This window comes from Aquarana catesbeiana, linkage group LG09, assembly GCF_042186555.1.
Source record: "Aquarana catesbeiana isolate 2022-GZ linkage group LG09, ASM4218655v1, whole genome shotgun sequence".
NCBI classification, from domain to species: domain Eukaryota; kingdom Metazoa; phylum Chordata; class Amphibia; order Anura; family Ranidae; genus Aquarana; species Aquarana catesbeiana.
In genome coordinates this window covers 113172817-113192866 of record NC_133332.1, presented here as the reverse complement: position 1 = coordinate 113192866, position 20050 = coordinate 113172817, and the positions used below count along the sequence as shown (strand labels likewise).

Genomic DNA, 20050 nt, shown 5'->3' with positions numbered 1-20050 from the left:
CCCCATTATGATAACACTTCCCATCCTTGCTGCTAATCCAATTTGTGATAGGAGATCCGTCTCCACTTCCTCCCTCAGGTTAGGGGGCCTATAGCATACTCCCAGTATTATTTTCCCCTTAGCTTCATCCCTTTGGAGCTCTACCCATAAAGATTCCACCTCCTCCCTAGCCCCCTCAGTGATGTCATCTCTCACATTCACTTGTACATTATTCTTGATATATAGGCATACCCCTCCCCCTTTTTTACCCTCTCTGTCCTTGCGGTATAGGGTATACCCTTGAATGTTTGCCAGCCAATCATGAGAGCTGTTGAACCAGGTCTCTGAAATTCCCACAAAATCCAAATCCTCCTTGTACAACAGTATCTCTAGTTCACCCATCTTGTCCGCCAGGCTCCTGGCATTGGTGAACATGCCACATAGTTTAGACCGGTCGCATATTGTCCTCGTATTGGGTGTTTCAAGATTGCAACTTGGACTTGCTACTATACTCACCTTGTGTTTTTGTGCTTTGGTTAACCTACCACTAATGCCCCCAATACTACCCTCTGGAATATCTTCTGCGCTGGCTATCACTGTCTCTGGACCCTCCCCCCCATCGCCTAGTTTAAAAACCCCTCTAACTTTTTGGCCATCTTCATTCCCAGCAGATCTGCACCCTCCTCATTTAGGTGCAGTCCGTCCCTTCTATAGTACCGGTTACCGACTGAGAAGTCGGCCCAGTCCTCCAGGAACCCAAACCCCTCCTTACTACACCAGCTCTTCAGCCACTTGTTTACTTCCCTAATCTCCCTCTGCCTCTCTGGTGTGGCTCGATGTACCGGTAGTATTCCTGAGAACACTACCTTGGAGGTCCTTTTCCTCAATTTAGCTCCTAAGTCCCTAAAATCGTTCTTTAGGACACTCCATCTGCCTCTGACTTTGTCATTGGTGCCAACGTGCACCATGACAGCCGGGTCTTCCCCAGCCCCTCCCAGTAATCTGTCCACAAGATCCGTGATGTGCCGAACCCGAGCGCCCGGTAGACAACATACTGTTCGGCGCTTCAGGTCTTGGTTACAGATTGCCCTCTCTGTCCTTCTAAGAATTGAGTCCCCTACCACCAGAATCTGTCTTTCCTTTCCCTTTGCTGCCCCCCCACTCTCACTGGAGGAGTTCTTCCCCTGGCAGCTAGGAGAGTCCCTCATCTCCAGCAGTGCTGGTCCCTGACTGGTTACACCAATGTCACTCAATGGAGCGTACTTATTGGGATGCTCCAGTCCTGGATCGGCCTCCCTGGCACTTCCCCCTCTACCCCTCCTGACTGTCACCCATCTACTCTTTGCTAGTGCCTGCACCTCTTTGTCTCCACCCGCCTCTGTGCTGGCCCCTGCCGGCACCTGCCGTGTACGTTCCTGGCTCACCTTTAGTATGGAGGGACTTCTCAGTGCTGACAGTTGCTTCCCCAGATTCAGAACCTGGGCTTCCAGGGAAACAATGTGCTTACATTTTGCACAGCAGTATTCGCCCTCGATCGGATGATCAAGGAACGCATACATGCGGCAAGATGTACAAAGAGTCGCCTCTCCACACCCGCCGGGCATCGTACCTATTAAATTTGGTGAGGATTTGGGGATTTTACCCTGTCCTAATTACCTAACAACTAGCTTCCTGGCACTAATACTCAAGACAATACACAGGTACACGACAAGACAATACACAGGTACACAATACACAAGTACTAACGATCCACACACACTACTCAGACAACACTCAGATACTCACACTACACAGGTACTATGACCCCTGTTATAACCTCCTGTTTTAAACAGGTGGCAACCCTAATCCCTTCCCCTTATATGTGACTGCAGAGCAGGGAATTTCCCAGCCACAACTGATTTGGCTGGTGGCCTGCTATCATGTGACAGTTTTTTTGTGGGCTTGAATTGCGTAAAAAATACAGTATTTAAATACAGTATTTATCGGTGAATAACACGCACAGGAGTATAACACGCACATTAATTTTAAGAGGGAAGTTTCAGGAAAAAAACTTAAATTTTAAATAAGGAACTTTGAAGCAAATTAAGGGTCAGTGCCCATCTGCAGCCTCACCATTGCCCACCTGCAGCCTCACCATTGCCATCAATGCAGTCTGATCAATGCCCATCTGCAGCCTCACAAGTGCCATCAATGGAGCCTCACAAGTGCCATCAATGCAGTAGCCTCCCCATTGCCATCAATGCAGCAGCCTCACCATTGCCTTCAATGCAGCAGTCTCAACATTGCCATCAGTGCAGCCTGATTGATGCCCATCTGCAGCCTAGAGGGGACAGGGAGGGAGGCGGGATGAGTGCCGACTGATTACATACAGTGAAAATCCCCTATGATAGACAGAACAGTGGTCCAATGGCGGCCCAGGGGACGGGACTTCCCATTACAAGTCAACAGTCAACAGGAGATTCTGTATGTAATCTGACGACGCTCGTCCCGCCCCCCTCCCTGTCCCCTCCGAGGCAGCTAAAATTGAAGTATCGGCATATAACACGCACACGCTAATTGCATTTTCAAGGTGAAAAAGTGCATGTTATATGCCAATAAATACAGTAGATAAAAATAAAACAGGATTCCCTGCACAACTGAATCTGAATTTAAAGAGGATAAACTGACACAATGGGGTTGATTTACTATAGCGCGAATATGCGAATGCATGAATAAATACTCACAAAATAGCCAAACTGCGTTAATTAGTGCGAAAATGGAATTCACTATAGCACTGGGGAAAAAATATTCACAAAATCAAATTCACTATAGGTCACAGACAACAGAGACGGCCCAAATCATTAGTCTGCTAGACACCCGGGAATTGCACATGGAAAAAATGTATAGAGCATGATATGATAGCCTAAATGGTTCTTAATCACTCCAATACCAGGACAATTTCCAGCTTTCAGCGCTGTCGCACTTTGAATGACAATTGCGCATTCATGCTACACTGTACCCAAACAAATTTTTTTATCATTTTGTTCCCACATATAGAGCTTTCTTTTGGAGGTATTTGATCACCTCTGGGGATTTTTATTTTTTGCTAAACTAAAAAAGACCGACATTTTTGGAAAAAAAAAAAAAAAGAAGACGTTTTCCCCTTCACTGACGGGCACTGATTTGGCGGCACTAATGGGCACTGAAGAGGCACTGATATGTAGAATTGATAGGTGGCACTGATAGGCACTGACCGGTGGCACTGATGGACACTAATAGATGGCACTGTTGGGCATTACTGATGATGAGGTACTGACAGGTGTTACTGCTGGGCACCGATTGTCACTGTGATGGGCACTGACTCGCACTGTGGTGGGCATTGATGGGCACTGTGGTGGGCAATGATTGGCACTGACCAGACGTTATCAGCACAGACCCCCCCCCTCTGACAGGGAGAGACGCTGATCGGCTCTCCCTGTCAGCGCGAATCTGAAGAATGCTGTTTACCGGCACTTCCTGTTTCACGAAATGATTGGTCACAGCTGATCACGTGGTTAGAGACCTCTGTCAGAGGCTCTATACTACGATCAGAGATGCAGTGTGTCAGACTGACACACAGCATCTCCGATCCCCGCGGGCCAGCATGTTTTCCTGCTGGACGTCATATGAAGCCCAGTCAAGATAACAGAACCACTGCCCGGCCATCAATCTGCTATAGGCCGGGTGGGAAGTAGTTAAATATGTGGTATATTGTTTAAAGATAATCTAATTTAAACTGCTGAAAAAATTGATGTATAAACTGAAATATCATTGAGTCTGAGAAAAGATAAATTCCCCCTCTTTCTACAACTATGTACCAGCACAAGTGCCCATGCCCAGACATGCAGAATACTCACATTTTAACTCCCATTCATTTTTTTACCAAGCGCTATACTCAATTTGCAAATTAACGCTTCGCTAAAAAGCATTTGATGTGGCAAGGCACAGATCTGGCCAAGGTTACAAAAAAATTTCTGCTGCACTTAAGGTTCCTAAGAGCACAGTGGCCTCCATCATTCTTAAATGGAAGATGGATGGATTTGGGACGACCAGAACCCTTCCTAGAGCTGGCTATCCGGCCAAACTGACCTATCGGGGAGAAGAGCCTTGGTGAGAGAGGTAAAGAAGAACCCAAAGATCACTGTGGCTGAGCTCCAGAGATGCAGTCGGGAGATGGGAGAAAGTTGTAGAAAGTCAACCATCACTGCAGCCCTCCACCAGTCGGAGCTTTATGGCAAAGTGGCCCGACGGAAGCCTCTCCTCAGTGCAAGACACATGAAAGCCCGCATGGAGTTTGCTAAAAAACACCTGAAGGACTCCAAGATGGTGAGACATAAGATTCTCTGGTCTGACGAGACCAAGATAGAACTTTTTGGCCTTAATTATAAGCGGTATGTGTGGAGAAAACCAGGCACTGCTCATCTCCTGTCCAATACAGTGCCAACAGTGAAGTATGGTGGTGGCAGCATCATGCTGTGGTGGTGTTTTTCAGCTGCAGGGACAGAACGACTGGTTGCAATCGAGGGAAAGATGAATGCGGCTAAGTACAGGGATTTCCTGGATGAAAACCTTCTCCAGAGTGCTCAGGACCTCAGACTGGGCCGAAGGTTTACCTTCCAACAAGACAATGACGCTAAGCACACAGCTAAAATAACGAATGAGTGGCTTCAAAACAACTCCGTGACTGTTCTTGAATGGCCCAGCCAGAGCCCTGACTTAAACCCAATTGAGCATCTCAGGAGAGACCTAAAAATGGCTGTCCACCAACGTTTACCATCCAACCTGACAGAACTGGAGAGGATCTGCAAGGAGGAATGGCAGAGGATCCCCAAATCCAGGTGTGAAAAACTTGTTGCATCTTTCCCAAAAAGACCCATGGCTGTATTAGATCAAAAGGGTGCTTCTACTAAATACTGAGCAAAGGGACGGAATACTTAGGACCATGTGATATTTCAGTTTTTCTTTTTTAATAAATCTGCAAAAATGTCAACAATTCTTTTTTCTGCCAATGTGGGGTGCTGTGTGTACATTAATGAGGAAAACAAATGAACTTAAATGATTTTAGCAAATGGCTGCAATATAACAAAGAGTGAAAAATGTAAGGGGGTCTGAATACTTTCCGTCCCCACTGTATATGCTGATGCATTCTTTCATTTGTAAAGAGTGTGTGTGCCTGACGAACAGGTGTGAGCACTTCAGGCATACATGAAGAGACAGAATCAATTACACTGGCGGGTGTGTCCTTTACTGGGTGGGTGGAAGTGTGCTACCAACCCTAGCTAGATTATATAAAGACCTGCATTTGTGGAGGTTGTTTGGCCTGAAAGGAGGCCAGAATCTTTGTTTGTAGTGCTTATATTTTTAATTTACAAATAGATATGTTTTTTTTTTGGGGGGGGGGTGCACAATGCCCGACCCACACCCCACTTAGGCTGTGGTTTGATGATTGCTTTATGCGTTTGCTGATATTGTTTGGCATCAAGGCCCTCAAAAGTGTATTTTTGTGGGAATGGTTTACAAATTGCGTCTTTGTCCAGTCAGACCATGTGTTTTTTTGTTTGTGCTCTGCCTTTTTGGATTTTGTATTTTGTTTTCTACCTTGTGTAAGCTCTTTTGAGCAGGGTCCTTCTAACTATATTATCAAATGCTGGAGCATCATTTCCATACCTTTTATTTTTTTTTGCCAAAAGTACATTAATGTACCAAATGTTTATACAAATGTTGAAATAAAAGTTGATTCTTTTTTGCTTTATGTTTGACTTTTGCAGACTATAAATACATATTTTATAAGTGCAAACTATTCATACCCATTTACATCTGTATTAAATCTAGTTGCATACAAAAGTATTTGGTTGTGCACACATGCAAGTCCTTGATTAGAAAGTGTGATCCAGATCCCATCAATCCCCAGGCCCAGGCCAATGGTAACTGGCCTGGACCTGGTGATCGGTCCTGACGAATGAGATCCTTCCCCTGCATGTGTAAGTGTAAACACAGGAGGGGAAGTGATGTCATCTCTCCTCGTGGAAGTCTTTTCGTTCCAGAGAGAGGAGAGAAGACATCTCAGAGTAAGTGCACCAATACTACACTGACACCAGTTCACATAGGTACACTTGCCACCCCCTTATCACCCCCCCCCCCAGTTAACCCCTTCACCCCCTGTCACTGTGTCACCCAGTGCAGTGTTCATATTCTTTTTTGATCACTGTACTGGTGTCATTAGTGACAAAAATCAGTATTAGGGTACTTAGTGTAGGCCCAGATAGGTCTAGGGACCCCCCCACAACCCACCCTAATAAAAGGTTTAACCCCTTGATCACCCCGTTACCAGTGATCACTGTATTAGTGTCATGGATAACGCTGGTTAGCTAATTTATTTTTTATAGCGTCAGGGCACCCGCCATATTTTACCTAAATAAAGGTTTACCCCCCTGATCGCCCGGCAGGTGATATCAGGTTTTAGCATCAGTCAGGGCCTGCGTTGCCCCAGGCAGCGTCAGATTAGTGGCAGTAGAGCTAACACCCACGCACACACCATACACTTCCCTTAGTATTATAGTGTCTGAACGGATCGATATCTGATCTGAGCAGATCTATACTAGTGTCCCCAGCAGTTCAGGAATCCCAAAAATGCAGTGTTAGCGGGATCAGCCCAGATACCTGCTAGCACCTGCGTTTAGCCCCTCTGCCCAGTGCAGTATCAATCGATCACTGACACTTACAAAACACAACACACATAACTGCAGTATTTGCAGAGTCAGGCCTGATCCCTGCGAATGCCAACAGTTTCTTTGGTAGCGTTTGAAGCAGTCGCTGACAATCAGGAGCTTTTTTTCCCCTGTGAGTCTCACTACTGTACCAGTAAATTTAGAGATCAAAATGTCAAATCGAAAGGTACAGTAGTGAAGAGGCCTACACATTTCTGAGCATGACAGATAGTGAAGAGGAAGTCACTCATTTGTCAGATTCAGGCTCAGAATACGAACCGGTAGACAGCAGCGGCACCCTGACAGATAGACAGAGGAGTTGTGGTCCCTGCTAAGGTCAGGCGTACCCGACCCCCTTCTTCTGCTGTTGTTGAGGTGCAAGAACCGCAGGGCTCTTGTATGGAGCATAGAGCCAGTACTAGTGCTGCTCATCCTTCTAGTGAACTGGCAAGCACCAGCGGCCTAGTACATCCTGGTCGTACATCCAGCACTGCAGTAACACTTGGTGACGTGGCGAGTCCTATAAGTGCAGTTCAAGCTGGCAAGGTGGCTAGCACGAGCAGTGTCCCGCTGCCACCAAGAAGAAGACAAACACAGGCCCGTCGGTCCATAGTGCCCTTTCCTGTTGCATTCGCCAATCCTAATTGGGAGCCCACCACTTATGCAGCACCCATACTTCCCCTATTCACTGGCCAACCAGCAATTTAGGCGGAAAAAGTTGATTTTACGTCACTTGATTTTTATTCGCTGTTTTGCACGGAAGAGCTCTATAGATCTATTGTGGATCAAAGCAATTTGTATGCTGGTCAATTCATCGTCGCTAATCCCCAGTTGACATTTGCCAGAGATTGGAGACCTATTACAGTCTCCGAATTTAAGACCTTCCCAGGCCTATCCCTCCCCATGGGCATAACTAGAAAGAGTGAGTTGCGGTCATATTGGTTCACTGACCCGTGTTCTCTGCCTCCATAACCAGGACACGATACGAGCAGATCTTGCGGTTCATGCACTTCAATGTTAATAAACTCCGTCGTCCTCGGGATGACCCTGGATTTGATCGGCTCTACAAATTTCGGCCTCTCGTAAACCACTTCAACCAACAGTTTGCAGCCTTGTTTACTCCCAGTCAAGTTGTCTGCGTTGATGAGTCCCCGATTAGGTTTTCTGGCCGCTTGTCTATCAAACAGTATCTTCCCAGCAAGCATGCCAGATATGGGGTCAAGATGTATGAGCTCTGTGACAGGGCAACAGGCTATACATACCTTTTTATGGTTTTATTTGGAAAGGGGTACCACTTGGACAATTATTGGACAATTATTACACGAGCGTGCCACTTTTTAGTCACCTTTTTGATTATGGAATTGGCACATGTGGCACCGTGCGATCTAATCGCCAGGGCTTCCCCCAACGGCTTGTAGAATCCCGACTCAGACGGGGGAGAGAGCCTGCTTGAAGTGTAATAATTTCTTAGCAGTGAAGTGGATGGATTCACGGAATGTTTTCGTTCTGTCCTCCCTTCACGCAGATACGACAGTCCAAATTTCTATGGTGACTGGTGTTGTGGAGAAACCCCTCTGTGTCCAGGAATGCAACCTTATTATGGGAGGGTTGGACCTCAACAACCAGTAGTTGGCGCCGTACTTAATTGCCTGTAACGCCAGACGCTGTTACAAAAAAAGTGTCTGTATATTTATTTAAATTGGCTTTGCTGAATGCTTTTGTGCTATACAAAGCTTCAGGACAGACTGGATCCTTCCTTAAATTCCAGGAAGAGATTGTCACAGCCCTTCTGTTTCCAGACGGTGTTATGGACCACCTTCCCAACGCAAATGCAGTGAGCCGACTGCATGAGAGGCATTTTCCGTATGTCCTCCCTTGTACCCCTACCCAAAGAAGATGTTGTGTCTGCAGAAAACGCGGATTTAGGCGTGACACCCGCTTTTATTGTCCCTCCTGTCCTGACCAACCTGGTCTCTGCATCGGTGACTGTTTCAAACGCTACCACACACTAGTTGAGTATTAGTGTAGGGTACAGCACTACACAGTCCTAGGGCACACTAACACAGGGTCTCGAAAGATGTGATGGCCATCACATTTTGAGAGACCCTAATCTGCAACGTTCAGTTTACAGTTTTTATAAAAGTGAAAAAAGTGAAAAAAAAAAAAACACACACAAAAAAATATATAAAATAAATAAGCCAAAAATAGTTGGTTTTATTTTTCTTTTCTCTCTCTCTCTATTGTTCTCTCTCTTATGTTCGCTCTCTACTTTTTTTCACCCCCCCCCCCCTCTTTTCTTTTTGCTGTTTGTTTTTGTGTGCTCACCAGGGTGTTAGTATGTCTGTATGTCCACGCTAAACATCTGACTATACTACACTATGGCCAGTTTTTTTTTTGTGTGTTGTTTTTCTCCTGTATCCATTGAGGGAACTACATCTTGAAACCGGACGGTGCAGATTGGTTTTCATCCCAAAGGCCCTGGCTGTGTTTAATGCCATCCGCTCATTTTTATTGATGTTCTGGTAAGGGCAATTTTAGCTCATAATTCTTGGACTGTTACCCCCATTAAGTTGAACATTCTGGTGTTTTGATGACTGATCCTATTTCAAGAAATACCTGGACTTTTTTTTGTTTTTTTTGTGTTTATACATTTTTTTGGTTTTTTTCTTTTAAAAAAAAAAAGTTTTCTATATATAACTTTTGTGTGTGGTAGTGAAAACCTCCACCGTACCAACTGTATACTAACTTTTATTTAGCGCGGTTTATTTTCTCTATCGCTCTCTACTGTCCGCTCACTATTGTTCTATATCTATTGTTCCCTCTCTGTTTTATTTTTACTATTTTTTTTTGTATTTGCTTTGCAGGTATGGCATGTTATACTGTAATGTTACTTTGTTTTATTGTTAACCATCATTTGCTTAGCAGGTACGCCATTCAGCTGCAGCACAGGTTTATTTATTCTGACGGCAACAGCGTTTGCTCCCACGATATGTAAAGCTATGACTCCAGCGCTGTCGGAGGTAATTTCACCACCACAGTTAAAAAAAAAAATGGTGCATGCACGCCCATCATTAGAAGTGGGTGGATTAAGGGCAGTATTCTAATGGTGGGCATACCCACCAATCAATCTCTTTTTTTCGCTAAGCCCACAGGCTGCATTAAAAAAAAGGACATTACAATGTATGCACAACAAGGATCAGCGACGTACTGGTATGCTGCTGGAATTTGAGTGGTTATACCAGAATGATGCCTGCAGGTTTAAGTATCATCTTGGTATCATTATTTTCAGCCAGTGGTCAGCTTTCATGTAAAAGCAATCCTAGCAGCTAATTAGCCTCTAGACTGCTTTTACAAGCAGTGGGAGGGAACGTTCCCCCACCCCCTCTGTCTTCCATGGTTTTCTCAGGCTCTCCTGTCCCAACAGGGAACCTGAGAATGCAGCCGGTGGTTCCGCCAGCTGAACATAGAGCTGATCAGAGACCAGAATGGCTCCTAACATCTCTATGGCCTAAGAAACTGGAAGCTATGAGCATTTCGTTTCGCCGGATATAAACAGCGCCATTGGGAAATTAGGAAAGCATTTTATCACACCGATCTTGGTGTGCTCAGATGCTTTGAGGGCAGAGGAGAGATCTAGGGTCTAATAGACCCCAATTTTTTGACAAAAAGAGTACCTGTCACTAACTATTGCTATCATAGGGGATATTTACATTCCCTGAGATAACAAAACAAATTATTAAAAAAAAAAAAAAACATGAAAGGAACAGTTTAAAAATAAAATAAAAGAGCAAAATAAATAAAACCACCCCTGTCCCCCCGTGCTTACACGCAAAGGTGAACGCAAGCGTTGGTGTGGTGTCATATGTAAACAGCAATTGCACCATGCATGTGAGGTATCACTGCAAAGGTCAGATTGAGGGCAGTAATTTTCGCAGTAGACCTCCTCTGTAAATCTAAAGTGGTAACCTGTAAAGGTTTTTAAATGCTTTTAAAAATGTATGTAGTTTGTTGCTGCTGCACGTTTGTGCGCAATTTGAAAGCATGTCGTGTTTGGTATCCATGTACTCAGCATAAGATCATCTTTTTTATACCATCAAACATTTGGGCAATATAGTGTGTTTTAGTGCATTAAAATTTTAAAAAGTGAGTTTTTTCCAAAAAAATTGCGTTTGAAAAATCACTACACAAAAAATTGCAACACCCACAATTTTAATCTGTAGGGCCTTTGCTTTAAAAAAAATATATAATGTTTGGGGGTTCAAAGTAATTTTCTTGCAAAACAAAATATTTTTTCATGCAAACAAAAAGTGTCAGAAAGGGCTTTGTCTTCAAGTGGTTAGAAGAGTGGGTGATGTGTGACATAAGCTTCTAATGCCGCGTACACACGGTCGGACTTTACGGCAGACTTTGCCCGGCGGACTTTGACGTACTTTACGACGGACTTTCTGAATGAACGGACTTGCCTACACACAATCCACCAAAGTCTGTCGAATTTGTACGTGATGACGTACGAATGGACTAAAATAAGGAAGTTCATAGCCAGTAGCCAATAGCTGCCCTAGCGTGGCTTTTTGTCCGTCGAACTAGCATACAGACGAGACCGGACTCAAGTTCGACGGATAGATTTAAAACATGTTTCAAATCTAAGTCCGTCCAACTTTTGAGCAAACAAAGTCCGCTGGAGCCCACACATGATCGAATTGTCTGACGAAATCCCGTCCGCCGGGCAAAGTCTGCCGTAAAGTCCGCTCATGTGTACGCGGCATAACTGTTGTGCATAAAATGCCAGGACAGTTCAAACCCCCCCAAATGACCCCTTTTTGGAAAGTAGACACCCCAAGCTATTTGCTGAGAGGCATGTTAAGTCCATAAGTCCCACAAGTTGCGGGAAAATGACAGTTTTTTTTTTTTTTGCACAAAGTCGTCACTAAATGATATATTGCTCAAACATGCCATTGGCATATGTGAAATTGCACCCCAAAATACATTCTGCTGCTTCTCCTGAGTACGGTGATACCACATGTGTGAGACCCCAAAAACCAATCACCGCCTTCAGGCTTTCTATGGGATTACATTTTTTATTTCACTCCTTACAGTTTCAGAGACCATGAAATGCCCAGATAGCACAACCCCCCCACTCCCCCAAATGACCCCATTTTGGAAAGTAGACACCCCAAGCTATTTGCTGAGAGGCATATAAAGTATTTTGCAGATCTCGCTTTTTGTCACAAAGTTTGGAAAACTAAAAAAAGAAAAAAAATACATTTTTCTTTCCTTTCTTCATTTTCAAAAATAAATGAGAGCTGCAAAATACTCACCAAGCCTCTTAGCAAATACCTTGGGGTGTCTACTTTCCAAAATGGGGTAATTTGGGGGGTTTTGTGCCATCTGGACATTTCAGGACCTCCGTAACTGATAGGTAGTGATTAGTAAAATCACCATTTTACACCCTTAGGAAGCCGGAAGGCGGTGATTGGTTTTCGGGGTCCTGTACACGGCTAGGCTCCCAAAAAGCCTCACATATGTGGTATTCCCATACTCGGGAGAAGCAGCAGAATGTATTTTGGGGTGTAATTCCACATATACCCATGCCATGTTTGAGCAACATATCATTTAGTGACAACTTTGTGCAAAAAAAAAAAAAAAAAAGGTTTGTCATTTTCCAGCAACTTGTGGCAAAATATAAACTATTTTATGGACTCAACATGCCTCTCAGCAAATAGCTTGGGGTGTCTACTTTCCAAAATGGGGTCATTTGGGGGGGGGGGGGGTTTGTGCTATCTGGGCATTTTATGGCCTTCGAAACTGTGATAGGTAGTGAGCAGTGAAATCAAAAATTTACACCCTTAGAAATCCTGAAGGTGGTGCTTGGTTTTTGGGGTCCTGTATGCGGCTAGGCTCCCAAAAAAGTCTCATATGAGGTATCGCTATACTCAGGAGAAGCAGCAAAATTTATTTTGGGGTGTAATTCCACATATAACAATGGCATGTGTGAGCAATATAACATTCAGTGACAACTTTGTGTCATTTATTTTTTTTGGTCATTTTTGACTTGTGACAAAAAAAATTAAATATCCAATGGGCTCAACATGCCTCTCAGCAAATTCCTTGGGGTGTCTACTTTCCAAAATGGGGTCATTTGGGGGGGGGGGTTGTACTGCCCTGCCATTTTAGCACCTCAAGAAATGAGATAGGCAGTCATAAACTAAAAGCTGCGTAAATTCCAGAAAATGTACCCTAGTTTGTAGACACTATAGCTTTTGCGCAAACCAATATACACTTATTGACATTTTTTTTACCAAAGACATGTGGCCGAATACATTTTGGTCTAAATGTATGACTAAAATTGAGTTTACTGGAATATTTTTTTTCAAAATTTTCGGTCTTTTTCCGTTTATAATCGCAAAGGATAAAAATCGCAGAGGCAATCAAATACCATAAAAAGAAAGCTCTATTTGTGGTAAAAAAGGACACAAATTTCGTTTGGGTACAACATTGCATGACTGCACAATTACCAGTTAAAGCAGCGCAGTGCCAAATTGTAAAAAGTGCTCTGGTCATTGAGCAGCCTAATCTTCCGGGCCTGAAGTGGTTAATTGGCATGGGGTCCCCCCCAAAATCCATACCAGGTCCTTTGGGTCTGGCATGGATTTTAAGGGGAATTCCACGCCAAAATGTAAAAAAGTGGGGACCCCCCAAAATCCATTCCAGGCCATTTTTCAAAACGTAAAAACCACAAGAGACAGTTTTTGACCATTCTTTTATTAAAAAAAGAAAAAAGTCCCCCCGCGATGTCCATCCACCGTCTATCACGCCGCCCGATGGACCCAAAGAATTGAAAATACAAAGTTCTGCCTTGATGGGAGGTCTCCTGCCGACTGCTGTCGAGCAAGTTTTTCCTTTAAAAATGTAATTATTGCTTGTTTTACACATCGCACAGATGTGCCACTTTACAGGCATACTAAGGGGACCCCCCAGGCATGATATGTAAAGGAATATTTTTATTGTTTCACTTTAAGCATCATTAAAATCACTGCTATAATTTAAAAACTTTTTTTTTTTGCATTGATAGAGCAGTACCTAGGACCCCATACACTTTTTTGGCAATAACTTGCATATAAGCCTTTAAAATGAGGACTTTGCATTTTTCATGTTCCTGCCCAATAGACTTTAATAGCGTTCGCATCTTTGCTAAAATAGGCGAATGCCCAATAGCCAATGCCACATTAGCATGAGCATGGTTGTTTCCATAATATTAATGCCTCAAATGCAAAACATTATTGTATAGAATTAAAAAAATCAAACACTAGTAAATGTATTTTCTATGTATGATTGTAGCCTAGTGGTCTGCACTTCTACCTTGAAGGACTCAGGCCATGGGTTCAAATCCCACAGAGGGTATCACCTACTGAAAGCTTGCATTGGTTGATCCCATAATATTAACTTTTCAATATCATGCAATGATAAGTATTCAATAATATTATGGTGTGGAATTCCAAAAATCACACACTAGTTAACGTGCAGGGTGTTAGTTTAGGTTTTTTTGTTTTTTATTCGCTTGTGTGATTGGCTCACAGATTTAAATTTAAAGCATCACCTGGAATAAGAACTTTATTCTTGATATATATATATTTTTTTGCTCTGCGTCACCTAAAGAGTTGAAGACAGGAGCTTCTCACTACGGCACGGAGACTGCTTAGGTAATTATAATGAAGAATGGCCCTCCCATTTAGAAATCAGTTTGAGAAAGGACATAACAGAACATAAAGTATTTTTTTCAAAAGGAGAAAAAGGTATGTATTTTAGGCCCCTGGATGCTATGCGTGATGATGTCATGTTAGGGTCCCCCCTGGATGTTTATGTTTTAGAACTGTATATATGGCATGGATTTAAAAAAAAAATGTTTAGGCCCAGTTCACATCTTGTGATTTTGGATCATGGTGCAGAATTGCCATACAATCAATCCAAATTTTACTGCGATCGTAGCAAACGGCACCTCAAACATGTGGTTTTGACGCAATTGTCACAGGACAGAATTATGTGGCAATTGCGGCAAACCGCATCGCGCAAAGCTTGTCACCCAAAAAAGGAGCAGGAGAGTCTTCTAGGTGGCAAAGCTCGTGCAAAAATCGCAGCAAAACTGCACCAAGTTTGAGGTGCCATTAAAAATGAATGGCACCCAAGCACGCATGTGTGTTTTGTCACAGTTGCAGTGCGATTTGGAATTGCGGGCAGAATCACAACAATTCCCGTCTGATTCCACCCGCGACCCCAAATCACCAGATGTGAATGGGGCCTAATTTTCTTTTTTTAATCCATGCCATATCATATATACAGTACTGAAACATAAACATCCAGGGGAACCTGTCATGACATGATCATACATAGCAGCCATCCGCCGGTGGATTCAATTTGTTTTTAACTGCAGTTTTTATTGACAATTAGTACCAATGGGGTTGATTTACTAAAACTGGAGAGTGCAAACGGACTCTCCCACAGGGATTATTACAGTATGTTTACGTGTGACATTTCATAAAATATCTAACAAAAAAGAAAAAAACTAAACAACGCGATGCACCTGAATCAGTGCATCAGTACTGTTTACTCCCAGCACACACCAGTGCCCATGTGATTTCCCCAGTTTGCTGGCATGAATGAGCCCTAAGACAATTTATGATTGATAAATACCCAGTTAAACAGACTTTACCTGTTGCTATCTGTACAGGGAGAGTTGTTTTGTTACTGACGATGTTTGTATTGTCACACTCAGCTTGAACAGTAAAGAGAATTTCTTTATTTATATCAACTTTTTTAACATGCGCTGTCAAATTTGTACTCGGCCCTCTTTCTTGTGGCTGAAAAACAGAAGATTTAATTACCTGATCACTTATCTACATCAAATGCTTTTACTCTCTGACATGGATATTTTGCAAAGTAAATTCCAAGAATCCTAAAGTGACCTACAGAGACTAATGATACAGATACTCACATACATGCCACTATAAAGTTTACCCACTAAAACCTGCCATTATATACAGTTGTGCTTATAAGTTTACATACCCTGGCAGAATTTATGATTTCTTGGCCATTTTTCAGAGAATATGAATGATAACACAAAAACATTACTTTCACTCATGGTTAGTGTTTGGCTGAAGACATTTATTATCAATCAACTATGTTTACTCTTTTTAAATCATAATCACAACAGAAACTACCCAAATGACCCTGATCAAAAGTTTACATACCCTGGTGATTTTGGCCTGATAACATGCACACAAGTTGACACAAAGGGGTTTGAATAGCTATTAAAGGTACCCATCCTCACCTGTGATCTGCTTGTAATTAGTGTGTGTGTATAAAAGGTCAATGGGTTTCTGGACTCCTGACAGACCCCTGCATCTGCACTGACGTTTCTGGATTCTGAATCATGGGGAAAGCAAAAGAATTGTCAAAGGATCTGCGGGAAAAGGTAGTTGAACTGTATAAACCAAGAAAGGGATATAAAAAGATATCCAAGGAATTAAGAATGCCAATCAGCAGTGTTCAAACTCTAATCAAGAAGTGGAAAATGAGGGGTTCTGTTGAAACCAAACCACGGTCAGGTAGACCAACTAAAATTTCAGCCACAACTGCCAGGAAAATTGTTCAGGATGCAAAGAAAAACCCACAAATAAATTCAAGTGAAATAGAGGACTCTGTAAAAACATGTGGTGTGGCTGTTTCAAGATGCGCAATAAGGAGGCACTTGAAGAAAGATGGGCTGCGTGGTCGAGTCGCCAGAAGAAAGCCATTACTACACAAATGCCACAAAGTATCCCACTTACAATTTGCTAAACAGCACAGAGACAAGCCTCAAACCTTCTGTCACAAAGTCATTTGGAGTGATGAGACCAAAATTGAGCTTTTTGGCCACAACCATAAACTCTACATTTGGAGACAACAAGGCTACATTTGAGTCAACAAGGCCTACGATGAAAGGTACGGAGGTGGATCACTGATGTTTTGGGAAAGTGTGTGAGAAACAAAGGCACTAGAAATTTGGTCAAAATTGTTGGCAAGATGAATGCAGTATGTTATCAAAAAATACTGGAGGAACATTTGCATTCATCAGCCAGGAAGCTGCACATGGGACGTACTTGGACATTCCAACATGATAATGATCCAAAACACAAGGCCAAGTCGACCTGTCATTGGCTACAGCAGAAGGAGATCTCAAACGTGCAGTTCATGCAAGACAGCCCAAGAAGTTATAGGAACTGGGGGCTTTTTGCCAAGAGGAATGATTCGTCGGGACTGTCCCAGTCAGGACTATTAAAGGTAACCATCCTCACCTGTGATCTGCTTGTAATTAGTGTGTGTGTGTGTATAAAAGGTCAATGCGTTTCTGGACTCCTGACAGACCCTTGCATCTTTCATCCAGTGCTGCACTGATGTTTCAGGAATCTGAGTCATAGGGAAAGCAAAAGAATTGTCAAAGGATCTGCGGGAAAAGGTAGTTGAACTGTATAAACCAGGAAAGGGATATAAAAAGATATCCAAGGAATTAAGAATGCCAATCAGCAGTGTTCAAAGTCTTATCAAGAAGTGGAAAATGAGGGGTTCTGTTGAAACGCCAGAGTCCCAGCGAATTCTGAGCCCCAGAATGTTTGTAGTGTGTGCGGGGTATCTTGGTTCCCGCACGCTGTGAGCAATGTTGTGTATGGCCGCCGCCAGCCAGGATCTCTCCCCACCAGTCCGACTGCCTCTGACACACACACGCACAGTGCAGAGAGGATTGCACTGAACCCTCCCACTCCTCCTCCTGCAGTGATTTTTGTTTTCCTGTACAGAGGAGGAGGCGGGGAGCATGCACTCCACTCTGCCAGAACTACGATCTGAGTGTAAGCGACACTTGCAGAGAAGGGACCTCTTTGTCCAGGACAGAAAGCTCCGCCCACTGAACTCAAGAGCAGACAGTCAGCCTGCTGTAAGCTTGAAGGTACCATGTGACTGGGGGGAGGGGAGCAGTCATTGGGGAGTGTAAAAGGGGGAAAGATTGGGGGTGTAAGAGTAAAGGATGATAGACTGGGGGGGGGGATTTGTGTCCTCCGTCCTGCTGACCCCTGTACCCTACTCTACTGACCCCCGGCCCTCCGTCTTGACTCCGGTACCCTGCTCTCCTGCTCTACAGACCCCCTGTCTTCTGTCCTGCTGACCCCTGTACCCTGTTCTACTGACCCCCAGCCCTCCGTCCTGACCCCTGTACATCGCCCTACTGCCCCCTGGTCCTCCGTCCTGCTGACCCCAGGTCCCCCATCCTGCTGACCCCTGTACCCTGCTCTACAGACCCCCTGACTTCTGTTCTGCTGACCCCTGTACCCTGCCCTACTGACCCCCTGTGTTCTGTCCTGCTGAACCCTGTACGCTACCCTACTGACCCTGTCTTTTGTCCTGCTGACCCCTGTACCCTGCCCTACTGACTCCCTGTCTTCTGTCCTGCTGAGCCTTTACCCTGCCCTACTGACCCCCCTTTTCTCTGTCCTGCTGACCCCTGTACCCTGCCATACTGACCCCCTGTCTTCCGTCCCACTGACCCCTGTACCTTGTTCTACTGACCCCCTGTCTTCTGTCCTGCTCACCCTTGTACCTTGCCCTACTGACTCCCCCTGTCTTCAGCCCTACTGTCTCCCGTTCTTCCGTCCTGCTGACCCCTGTCCTACTGACCCCCTGTCTTCCATCCTGCTGACTTCTTTACACTGCCCTACTGACCCCCTATCCTCTGTCCTCTGCCCTTTTGATGCCTCTTCTCTGCCCTGCTGATGCCCATACATTGCCCTGCAGACCCTTCTCATTTGCCATTCCTGTCCACCACATTCCTTAAGCCCCTCCCAATGTTAAGCATTTGGCCACACCCAAATTTTGCTACACACGCCGCAAATTGCTTCCTCCCTCAAGTGTCCCTCATTCCAAAGTTCAGAAGTTGGGAGGTACGCAAGTGTTTCCACTTTCTGATGGTTTCATCTTGTCTCTGTGTGTTTATCTTATTTTATTGTTAAGCATTTTATGCAGGGACTTCTGTAGCTGTGTTTTCTCTGGATTCTCGTACTTTTTTTAAATCAAAGATGTTTTTATTGATAAAATACCAAGTACAAAAAAATATTAAGGAACGTGTACAGACAACTTCTTCCATTCCAGTAAATCATTGATCAAATCCATGAACAACTCGCAAGTCAAACAAATCTGGTACAATAGCGGCTTGCAATTTCATCCTACAGAGTTAAACATGGGATCCCACTGAGATCTGCCTCATCCGTGCACCATGGATGAGTATTGAGTTAGTAAGACCTGTATGCTATTACATGACTTATTTTACCTTCTCCATATTTGTAGGATTCTTGCAAAGTACACTCATCCTGTGGGACACTGCAATACCCTCAATAGAACAAGCTCCCTAGGTGCTAGCCTGAGGACATTAAGCCATGGGGACCAAAGTTTTTCATATTTAATAAGTTGACCCCTATGCTGATATATGTATTCTCATGCTCATTTACTTTTGCATGTTACAGGATCTGGGTTCCGTAGTTCCTGTGGTTTGCTTTTGTTAATTTTGAAGTTCTCTTTTAAGCTGCTTTTCCTTGGCGTTTTTGGTGCTTTTCTTTTATCTGAACTGGTTTCCCCTTCTCTAGTGTCCACACAGGTCGTTTCATTATTCATGTTCTGTTATCTGACTCCTAGATGTATATTTATTTTAAATGATTTAATACACTTTAGTTAGGTAGAGGGTGGAGGTTGTCTCCGCAGGCTCTGAATGATGGTCCCTTTTGCCCGTTTCTGTTGGTTTAGAGATTTTGGGGTTGATTTACTAAAGGCAAATCCACTCTGCACTACAAGTGCACTTGGAAATGCAGTTGCTGTAGACCTAAAGGGAAGATCTGAAATGAAGGGAAGCTCTTCTGATTTTATCATACAATAGTGTACAAGCAAAAATGCTGTTTTTTATTTTACTCGCACGTCCCCCTCAGATCTACAGCAACTGCACTTACAAGTGCACTTGTAGTGCAGAATGCATTTGCATTTAGTAAATAACTTCCTTTGTCTTTCCTATCTGCTTCTATTACTTTCTTGTTTCATGCTGTCGGCTCCCCTCAATCTTTTTGGCTGAATGCTATTTTTGTTTTTGTATTTTTGCTTTGGGTCCCTTCTCTTAACTTCTCTTCTCATTCCTTTAGGATTGGGGCTGCTTCTGAGGTGGCCTGGTTAGGCCTCAGTCAGGAATGTATTTAGTGTATTTTGATCCCAGGTGTTTTTATATGTTGTTCTGCTTTGGCTATTTCTTGAAGTTTATATTTATTTGATTTTTTTTAGGT

At 43.7% G+C, this 20050-nt stretch overlaps 1 protein-coding gene across 1 annotated transcript in view; it reads right to left on the bottom strand.

The window, feature by feature from the left end:
* The window catches only part of LOC141108005 (interleukin-13 receptor subunit alpha-1-like), a 178980-nt gene that overhangs the window by 89266 nt on the left and 69664 nt on the right, over positions 1 to 20050 (bottom strand). The window contains exon 3 of the mRNA XM_073599155.1: positions 15412 to 15559. Within this exon, the coding sequence (XP_073455256.1) occupies positions 15412 to 15559 (148 nt within the window). The remainder of the gene's footprint in view (positions 1 to 15411; positions 15560 to 20050) is intronic.